This window comes from Belonocnema kinseyi, chromosome 10 (genome assembly GCF_010883055.1).
Source record: "Belonocnema kinseyi isolate 2016_QV_RU_SX_M_011 chromosome 10, B_treatae_v1, whole genome shotgun sequence".
In the NCBI taxonomy this organism is placed as follows: Eukaryota; Metazoa; Arthropoda; class Insecta; order Hymenoptera; family Cynipidae; genus Belonocnema; species Belonocnema kinseyi.
In genome coordinates this window covers 40,323,461-40,334,597 of record NC_046666.1, presented here as the reverse complement: position 1 = coordinate 40,334,597, position 11,137 = coordinate 40,323,461, and the positions used below count along the sequence as shown (strand labels likewise).

General features: G+C 22.9%; 1 protein-coding gene across 5 annotated transcripts in view; it reads right to left on the bottom strand.

Moving 5' to 3' along the window:
• The window catches only part of LOC117181932 (importin-11), a 69,156-nt gene that overhangs the window by 34,358 nt on the left and 23,661 nt on the right, over positions 1 to 11,137 (bottom strand). For all 5 annotated transcript variants that reach the window (XM_033374955.1, XM_033374953.1, XM_033374957.1 and 2 more), the window contains exon 11: positions 6,047 to 6,267. In XM_033374955.1, coding sequence (XP_033230846.1) covers positions 6,047 to 6,267 — 221 coding nt within the window. The remainder of the gene's footprint in view (positions 1 to 6,046; positions 6,268 to 11,137) is intronic.

The window sequence follows — 11,137 nt, the reverse complement described above, 5'->3', positions numbered from 1 at the left end:
TCAAAGTTTAGACATTTATTCCACCGGTTAGTGAGATTCCAGGTTAATTACAGACTCGAAAAGCTTTGGAAAATGGTTCACAAAAAAAATAGGCACGAAAATCACGTTTTTTTTTTGTTTAAACTGCATTTTGGGATAATAAATAAATTTTTTGAGGAATTTCATTGGCACCGTCTGAAAAAGGAGATGTTAAGCAATAAAAATATATGTGTCTCAATTTTTTCTAGTGTCGAATAGTCTTAGTTATTGGCCGTTGAAAAGCAGTGTACCGGTAGTGGCGTTTTGGCCGTTTAAGGGTTAATTCATATCTTTAAACCATTTTTGAGTTTCTGTAAAATATTTTTCATATAAATCAGCATAGAAAACATTTTTGATCTCTTCAAAATAAATTAAATTTATTCCCTAAATTGCTCCAGAAATTCCTTGCAATTGGTAAAATTCCCTAAAATCTTTGAAATAATTGGAGGTCCCGTAAAATGCCTTAAATCTCGTGAAATTATTTTAAATTCCTTAAGAACTTTGACAATGATGCAAAATTCTTTGGAACTTTACAAAATTATTTAGAATCTTTTAAAAGAACTTAAAATTATAAAAATCTTTAAAAATTTTTTTTAATTCCTTCAATCCTTTAAAATCGTTGATTAAAGATCTTTTAAAAGACTGCTTTAATTCGAATCTTTTGAAATCTTTCGAGATTTAATAAAGTCTTATGAATATTAAAATTTCATTTAATTAATTTTCCAAAGTTCTCTCGAAATCTCTTAAAATCGAGCTTACAATATTTGGAAATCATAAAAAAAATCTTTAAAATCCCTTCAAACTTTCGAAATCTCATGAAATTCTTTGGAATCTGTTGAAATAGCTTCAAATATTTTAAAACGCCATACACTCTCTAAAATAATTGGAGATCCTATAAAATCCCTTAATATTCTGTAATTTTTTAATTCCTTGAAATTCTTTGGAATATTTTAAAATAACATAAAATCCTTTACATTTTCTGAAAGTTTTTTAATTCTTCGATATTCCTTCAAATCACTGACATACGTAGAAATCTTTTGAAATAAAATTTATTTTATTACTAGAAATTGGTTAATATACCTTAAAATCTTTTGAAATCTTTACAGATTCAATAAATTCTTTGACATTCTTTGACATTTTTTGAATATCTTGAAATTATTTGGATTATTTTGAATCGCTAGGAATTACTTGCATTATATTTCATTTAGTCTTTAAAGTTCTCTAGAAATATCTTAAAATCGAGCTTAAAATATTTAGAAATCCTACCAAATGAATTGTCATTCCTTAATATTTTGAAAATCTCTGGAAATTATTTGGAATATTTTTAAGTTACTTAGAATCTTACAAATCCTTGAAGATTTTGGAAGTTCCTTGATATCTCTTAAAATTATTAAAATAAATAGCCAAAATCAATTAAATGAGTAGAAATCATTTAACATGATTCCTATTTAAATTGGAATCAGTTAAATTCTTTACTGATTTCAATCAGTAATTTAATTCTAGCCGGAAATCAGTTATGTTTACTGATTGATCGACAAAAATTTTTAAAGTTGAATATAAATTTAAATTAAATCATGCATTAAACTTCTGTAAAAAATTTCAAATCCCTAGAAATATTTTTAAATCTCTGGAGATTCAATAGAATCCTTTAAATTTTAAGAAATTGCTTGAAACACCTTAAAATACTTTAAAATCCTACAAAATTCTTTAAAATCCTTTGGAACTTTTGAAAATTTTTGGGATCTGTTAAATCAACTTAAAATATTTCAAATCTTTCAAAATTCTGTAAAACCTTCGAAATAATTGGAGGTCCTAATATTTTTAAATTTTGTAGATACAATCAAATCCTATAAATCTTGTGAAATTGCTTCAAATGTTTTAAAACTTTTTGAAATTTAATTTATTTTCGAAAGTTCTCTAGAAATCCCTTAAAATCTTGGGAAATCTTACAAAATTCCTTGAAGTCCTGTAAAGTTTTTGAAATTGCTTTAAATTCTTTAATTCCTATTAAAATAACCAAAAATATTTTAAATCCTTTAAAATGTTGTTCAGATTTTAATAATTTTGAAAGATTTTGAGATTATATATTTTTAAAATGTTTCTGGGGAAATTTTAAATAGTTTAGTTTTAATTTTAAAAGAATAATTTGAAGTTACAAGGATTTCAAAATGTTTGGAAGAAAATATGGAAAACATTAGGACAATTCTTTTAAATTTTCAGGATTTAAAAATATTTTAGGTAAGCTCAATTTTGCATGGCGTCAATAGAATAAACAAAATATTCTTAAGATTCATGGGGAAATTTCAAATGACTTTTTTTCATGATACATCATTTTAGAATAAATAGTGTACGGCTTCAAGAAAATTAAAAAAAAATCTTTAGGTTCGTAGGAAAAATTCAAATAAGAAAATGGAAAAAAATTCTTTAGGTTCATAGGAAAAATTCAAATGATTTTTTTCTTTTGAAAATATAACTTAAAAAGAATATTAAAAAATATTTCTAATACGGTGAAAGAAAAATCTGAAAGATTTTAGGACCATTTTTTTAATTTAGCAGAAATACAAACCATAAAAAATTTCACGGAAATTTTTAATAATTTAAAAATATTAGAAGGTTTAACAATTGTAAAAGGATTAAAAAATTAATTTTCTTAAGATTTATGGGCAAATTTTGTATGATTTTTTATTTTTTAAAAAATTAACTTTAGAAGAAAATTGAAAAGGATTTTAAAGCAAAACGTTTTAATTTGGTAAGATTAGAAAATGTTTAAAATCGAGTAAATTCAAGAAATATTTCGAAAATTTGCAGGGTGAAAAAGAATTTTAAATTGTAAAAGATTCCAAAATATGCGTATTTTTTAAAGTAAATAAACAAATTTTCTTAAAATTCTTAGGTAAATTTGGAAGATTGTAAGACAATTTTTTACACTCTAAATTATTTTTTTCAAAATTAAAAAGAAAAACAATTCGAGTCAGTTAAAATATTTTTAAGAATTTAAGAGTTATTTATAAGAATGAAGAGAATTTTATCCTGTAAAATAAAATTCCTTTTTTTTTTATCTTCTAGGTTCTTTTTTGACAAATCTAAAATATTCAAAAATCTTTTGAAATTTTCTTAAAATTCCTAGGAAAATTAAGAATATTTTAAGGCAGTTATTTTACATTTCGAATGATTTTTCACAGTTTTAAGAAACATTCGAGTCAGCTAAAAATATTTTGAAGAATTTAAGAGGTTTTAAATAGATTTAAAATATTTAAAAACTTGCAAGAATTTTCAAAAATTTATCAAATACTTTTTATTAATTTCGAACTTCCAGAAGTCCTAAATACATATATTTTAAAAATGCTTGAATTTTTCCTAATATTTTGTAAAATCCTGTAAAATAATTTTTTTTTAATCTTCTAGATTCTTTTTTCACACATCTAAAAACGTTTGAACATTATTTCTCATTTTCTTAAAATTTCTAAGAAAATTAAAAAATATTTTAAGGCAATTTTTTTACTTTTTGAATAAATTTTCACAATTTTAAGAAGCATTAGAGTCAGCTAAAAATATTTTGAAGAATTTAAGAGGTTTTGGATAGATTTAAAACATTTTAAAACTTGGAAGAATTTCCGAAAATTTATAAAATATTTTTTATTTCTTTCGAACTTCCAGAAGTTCTGATACATATATTTTTAAAAAAGCTCGAATTTTTCCTTATATTTTGTAAAATCCTTTAAAATAAAATTATATTTTTTTAATCTTATCGAGGTTTTGAATAGATTAAAAATATTTTAAAACTTGGAATAATTTCCGAAAATTTATCAAATATTTTTTATTTCTTTCTAACTACTAAAAGTCCTGAATACATATCTTCGAAAAAGGCTCGAATTTTTCCTAATATTTGTTAGAGTCCTGTAAAATAATTTTTTTTAACCTGCTAGATTCTTTTTTGAAACATCTGAAATATTCAAACATTATTTCTAATTTTCTTAACATTCCTAAGAAATTCTTAAATACTTTAAGGCATTTTTTTCAGGGTGGCCGTTTTAATCAAAGAAAAAAATTCCCGGTCATTTACCGAGTTTTTCCCGGTTCGCAAACATTTTTCACGACCAATGAAATTTTAAAAATGAAACTATATTCTAAACATTTTTCCATATAAAATAATAAACAACAAATTAAAGCATTTAAAGTGAAACGCTTGAATTCCAAACTTTTGAAATTGAAGTTTAAAAGTTTTCAATTCAAATGCTCAAAAATTTACACCCATCAAATGGAAAGTACTAACACTTTTCAATTAAAAAATGTTAAATGAAATTCAAATTTTAGAACTTTTATAAATTATAGAGTTTAAAGATACAGATTAAGTTCCAAAAATATAAATCCACGTTAACATTTTCAATAGTCTAAATTAAAGAATCAAGCAATGAACTTTACAAATTTTCAAAATTATATTATTTTACGTAATTTTAAGCTGGACACATTAAAAATTGAAAAATAATTTTTTAACTTAACATTTCCGTAATTAGAAGTTAAATTATCTTTATTTTAAATAGTTTATGCATCCTTCAAAAGCTTAACAATTTTATTTCAAAATCTAGAGAAATCTAGAAGTGGTTTAAAATTTTTCCAAATTCAAAATAATTTTTGAATTTTTTTTCGGAACTTTTAAATATATTTCAAAATGAATTGAATTTTTTCTATAATTTTTAGAAAATCCTGCAAATTAAAAAAATGTAATTTGAATTTATAAATAACAATAGAAAACTTATTATTGGCAAAAATACTAGAGTACTTTTAAGAGATATTTGGAAAATTTATAAAGATTCAAATTAAATTTAGAGCTTGAAATAATTTAAAATACTTACAGCCGAATTTAAAATAAAATGCAGATTTTTTCAGATTTCATACAAAAATTTAGAATTTTTTTAAGAATTGTGAAAGATTTCAAACGAATAAAAAAATATCTTAAGATTCTTAGGCAAACTGAAAATGATTTTTCACTTTGAAAAATTATGGAAGATTTGAAGGATTTTTTTTTAATTTTTAGGATTTTCAAAAATTGTATAAAATTTTCGAATAATTTTAAAATATAATTAGAATTTCTGTAAAAAATATTAACACACTTCGTTTAAATGACTTGAAATAATTTCAAGTTTTTAATTAATTTTGAATCTTTTCAAAACTTCTACAATTCTCTTAAAAATACTCAAATTTTTTCTACAAATAATAAGTGTTCGATTGTTATATATGCGTCAAAATTTAACAAATTTCACTTTGAAATTAAACACTTTTTAAATAGAACAATTAAAATTCTCAAATTTTGAAAGGATCTAGAATTGTTAGGTCAAATAAATTATTGTTCAGATTTCTATACTCAGAATACAGATCCATTTTAAAAATAATTTATTTATTTATATTTACAGTTGATAAAATGAAACTGTTTTTTATCAAAAATTGCCAACTTCAAATGCTTTTAATTTTTAATTGTTTAAATCTTCAAAACTGCACTTTAATTATTTAAACAAACTGTTAAAATCGAACTTGGGCAGATTTTTCTTCTGTTAATCCGTAAAATTTCCGGTTTCCCGGTCCGGCAACCACCCTGTTGTTTATAAAAAAAATCTTCGATTTTAAAAACTTCTAATATTCAATATTTTTAACCATTAAAGCTGCATTTTAAAATTCTTAAAATTAAAATATATGCTTAAAAATTAAAAATGGAAAATTTTTAAAGTAAAAGACTTTAGAATTAAGCATTCTAATATAAATGATATAATAATTTATAAAAATCACAATTTGAAAAATGATTTAAAAAACGGTTGAAATCAAAGTTGGACAACATTTTTATTCTAAAAATTTGGTAAAATTCCCGGTAAAAAAGTAAATTCACTGTCATTTCCCAGTTTTCCCCTGTCTCATAAAATTCCCGGTCCAGCGGCCACCCTGTTTTTTACATTTTGAATAATTTTTTTAAATTTCCAGAAAAATAATTAAACTAATTTCTGTTTAATCAAAGTATTTAGAAAATTAGTTTTCGTACCTTCGTATCACATTCGTTGACCTCCTTAAGAAGAGCAAAAAGTAGTGAAAAGGCAGGTTCCAAATAGGGAGAAAACTCTTCTGTGTTAAATTGGAAGTCGTCGATTGCGAGTTTTAAGGCGTCGTTCGCTGCTAATCGAACTCCCAAGTCTTCTTCGGGGCTCAGAGCTTCCACCATTAAACGGTAGAGTTCTGGTCTGAATTCTGCACCCAATTTTATACCTAAAAGCATAAGTTTTAAGAAATCATCTTTGAGAGTTAACTTTCAAATACAGGGCTCGGATCGACTAAAAGACTTGAAGAAAGTCACATTCGTCGTATTAAATTACAACGAAAGTGGAATGAAATTTCGAAAAAAGTCGACAAAAAGACGCCCCAAATTTGTACATAATCCTCATTGACTTTCAAATATTCTTTGCACAGTCAAAATAAAATTTATAGTTAAAACAATTCTTTAATTGGATTATTTTTAAATTATTATTTTCAAAGTTGATAGTTTACATTCATTTTTAACCTCAAGAACATTTATTTTGAAGGTTTTAAAATAATTTTAATTACTTGAAAATGAAGCCATTAAATTTGAGACTGTTTATTTTGAAGAAGAAATTATTCATTTTTTAATAATTCGGATTTTACAGCCCCAAATTACCTCAAACCAAGGGAAATAGAGCGATTTTTCACAAAAATAGGAGAGTAAATTATTTGAAATAAAATTAATGTAGCTAACATATTGAATTTAATCTGAAACGCTTTAAATTCCAAGAAAATAGATGAATTTTTCAGCAAACAGTTGAATTTCCAACTAAAAAGACATATTTTTAACCAAGTTTTTAAATCCGAAAGGAGGAACGAACTTTCAGTCAAGAAAAATGAATTTACAATAAAAAATGTTCAAGAAAAAAAAACGAATTTTGAACAAATTAATTGAAGTGTTAGCTAAATAGTTAAATTTTCGACCTACAAACATGAATTTTCAACCATGTGGTCGAATTTTTAAACAAAAAGGTTCAAATCCAACTAAACAGTTGAATCTTCAAAATGAATTTAAAAAAAAAGAGTTGAATTGTTAACCTGAAGAGCGGAATTTTTACTAAAGTAGATAATTTTCAATTAAGAAAGATAAATTTTCAACCAAAAAGTTAATTTAAACAAAAATTAATTTTTAACCAAATAATTGCATTTACATTCAAACAGTTATACTTTCTATCTAAATAGAAGAATTTTCAAAAAGATATTTAAAATTTCTAACCAAAAAGAACCATTTTTTTAGAAGACATTTGAATTTTCAAAAAAAAATTTTAATTTTAACCAAGAACGATGAATTTTCAAACAAAAAAATATGAATTTTCTACAATAAAAGAGCAATTTTCAATGCAAAAGGACGATTGTTCTACCAAAATAATTGAATTTTCAACAAAAAGCATTACTTTTGAAAAAAAAACAGTTAAATTTTTAACAAAAAAATTGATTTTCAAACAAATTATCAAATTTTCAAATAAAAGAGATTTGACTTCAACCAAAAATAGTGTTATTTTCACCAAATAATTTTATTTTCAATCCAAAAAGAAGATTTTTTTAGAAAACTGTTAAGTAACAAATTTTTTAATTTAAAAATTCAACTATTATTAAAAGTGCAATTGTCTGTTTAAAAATCAATGTGTTTAATTAAAACTAAGATTTAGTTTAAAATTGACTTGTTTTTTAAAAAAGTCGTATTTTCGGTTCGAAAAAACTTTTCTGTTTCTTTTTTGGTAGAAAATAATTTTTGTTTGTTAAATATGCCAATTTTTTGTTGAAAGTTAATCTGTTTTAGTGGAGGATTCAAGTATTTTGAAAAAAATCGTTTGGTTAAATCCATCTATTTTTTTATTTCAAATTAAGTTCTTTATTGTTGAAATATGAACGATAACAATTTGTCCTTAAAAATTCTTTTTTTTTTCAAGTTGAAAATTCAACTCCTTGGTTAAATTTCAACAAATTTTATAAAAGTTCTTTCGTTGGGGTGAAAATTCATAATCTTAGTTGAAAATTCGTTGTTTTTTAAGTTAAAAATAAACTTTTTAAACAGATAATTTAATTATTTCTTCTAAATTCAACTGATTGGTTGAAAACGAACCTTTTTGTTGAAAATTCATATTCACAATAATTTTTTGTTATTAAAAATGTAGATGATTTTTTGAAAATTACTATGTTTTAGTGGGGGATTCAAAAAGTTGGTTGGAAATTCAAATTTCTTATAGTTAAATCCAACTGTTTTTATTTTAAATTAAGTCCTTTTTTGTTGAAATATGGATGATAACATTTGTTCCTTGAAAATGATTTTTTTTTTAGGTTGAAAATTCAACTTCTTGGCTATAAGTTTAACTACTTTCATCAAAAGTTCTTTTTTTTTGCGATGAAAATTCAGAATCTTAGTTCAAAATTTCTTGGTTTTTTTCAGTTAAAAATTAATTTTTTTTAACTTAAAATTTAACTATTTCTTGAAAACTCAACTAATTGGTTTAAAAATTACCCTTTTGTTAAAATTTCATATTTTAGAAATCAAAATTCAGCTGTTCTGAAGAATTTTTTTTTTTGCTTGAAAATTTAACAATTTGGTAGATAATTCAGCTATTTTGTTGAAAAGTCGTATTTTCGGTTTTAATGTTCTTTTCTCTTCTTTTCTTTGTTTGTAAACAATAATTTTTTTTGTATTAAAAATACCAAATTTTTTATCGAGATTTAATTCTTTTAGCGGAAGATTCAAGTATTTTGGAAAAAATTCGTTTGGTTAAATCCCAATGTTTTTTATTTCAAATTAAGTTCTTTATTATTGAAATATTAAGGATAACATTTTTTCTTTGAAAATTCAACTCCTTGGTTAAATTTCAACTACTTTATAAGATTACTTTCTTTTGGGGTAAAAACTCATAATCTTAGTTGAAAATTTGTTGTTTTTTATGTTAAAAATTAAGTTTTTAACTGAGAATTTCATTAGTTCTTGAAAATTCAACTGATGGGTTGAAAATTAACTTTTTTTTTGTTAATAATTCATATTCTAGGGTTCAAAACTCAACTGTTTTGAAGAAAATTCGTCTTTTTGACTTACAAATTTAACAATTTGGTAGACAATTCAACTGTTTAGTTCAAAATTAAACTTGTTTTATTGAAAAGTCGTATTTTCTATTCGAAAATTCTTTTCTCTTCTTTTATTTTGTAGACAATAATTTTTTGCTATTGTTAAAAATGCCAATGTTTTGTTGAAAATTAATTTGTTTTAGTGTAGGATTGAAGTATTTTGTTGAAAATTCGTATTTGTTGATTAAATCCAACTGTTTTTTATTTCATATTAAGTTCTTTATTGTTGAAATATGAACGATAACATTGTCTCCTTGAAAATTCTTTTTTTTTCAAGTTGAAAATTCAACTACTTGGTTAAATTTCAAATACTTTTATAAAAAGTTCTTTCTTTTGAGGTAAAATTTCATAATTTTAGTTGGAAATTCGTTGTTTTTCATGTAAAAAAATAATTTTTTAACTATGAATATAATTATTTCTTGGAAACTCACCGGATTGGTTGAAATTTAACTTTTTTGTTAAAAATTCATATTCTAGGATTCAAAATTCAACATTTTTGTAGAAAATTCTTCTTCTTTTTACTTAAAAATTCAATAATTTAATAGAAAATTCAACTGTTTAGTACAAAATTAAACAGTTTTGTTGGAAAATCGTACTTTCGGTTCGAAAATTCTTTTCTATTCTCTTCTTATTTTTTTTGTAGACAATAATTTTTTTTATTGTTAAAAATGCAAATGTTTTGTTAAAAATCAAACTATTTTAGTGGATGACTCAAGTATTTTGGATAAAATACGTTTTGTTAAATACAAATGTTTTTGATTTCAAATTAAGTTCTTTATTGTTTAAATATGAACGACAACATTTTTTCCTTGAAAACTCTTTTTTTTTTTTAGTTGAAAATTCAACTCTTTGATTAAAGTTCCTTCTTTTGGGGTAAAAATTCATGATCTTAGTTAAAAATTCGTTGTTTTTTGTGTTGAAAAATTTTTTTTGTAACTAATAATTTAATTATTTCTTGAAAATTCAACTGATTAGTTGAAATTTATCTTTTTTGTTAAGAATTGATATTCTAGGATTCAAGACTCAATTATTTTTTAGAAAATTCGTCTTTTTGTCTTAAAAATTTAACAATTTAGTAGAAAATTCGACTGTTTGGTACAAAATTTAACTGTTTTGTGAAAAAATCTTATTTTAGGTTCGAAAATTCTTTTTTTTGTTAGACAATAATTTTTTGCTGTTGTTAAAAATGCTAATTTTTTGTTAAACATTAATCTGTTTTAGCGGGGGATCCAAGTATTTAGGAAAAGATTCATTTGGTTAAATTCAAATGTTTTTTATTTCAAATTAAGTTCTTTATTGTTGAAATAAGAACGAAAACATTTTTCTTTAAAAATTATTTTTTTTTAGGTTGAAAATTCAACTCCTTAGTTACATTTCAACTAGTTTTATAAAAATTCTTTCTTTTGGGGTGAAAATTTATAATCTTAGTGGAAAACTCGTTGTTTTTATGTTAAAAATTATGTTTTTAACTGAGAATTGAAATAATTCTTGAAAATTCAACTGATGGGTTGAAAATGAACTTTTTTTTGTTGAAAAATCACATTGTAGGATTTAAAACTCCACTGTTTTATAGAAAATTCGTCTTTTTGACTTGAAAATTTAACAATTTGGTAGAAAATTCGCCGGTTTGGTACAAAGTTCAACTGTTTTGTTGAAAAGTCGTATTTTAGGTTCAAAAACTCTTTTCTTTTTTTTTTTTTTTGTAAATAATGTATTTTTTTAATGCCAAGTTTTTTTCGAAAATTAATCTGTTTTAGCGGAGGATTCAAGTATTTTGGAAAAAATTAATTTGATTAAATCCAAATGTTTTTTATTTCAAATTAAGTTCTTTATTGTTGAAATATGAAAGATAACATTTTTTACTATAAAATTCTTTTTTTTTTAAGTTTAAAATTCAACTCCTTGGTTAAATTTCAACCACTTTTATCAAAGCTCTTTTTTTTCATGTTAAAAATTCTTTTTTTTTACTGATAAT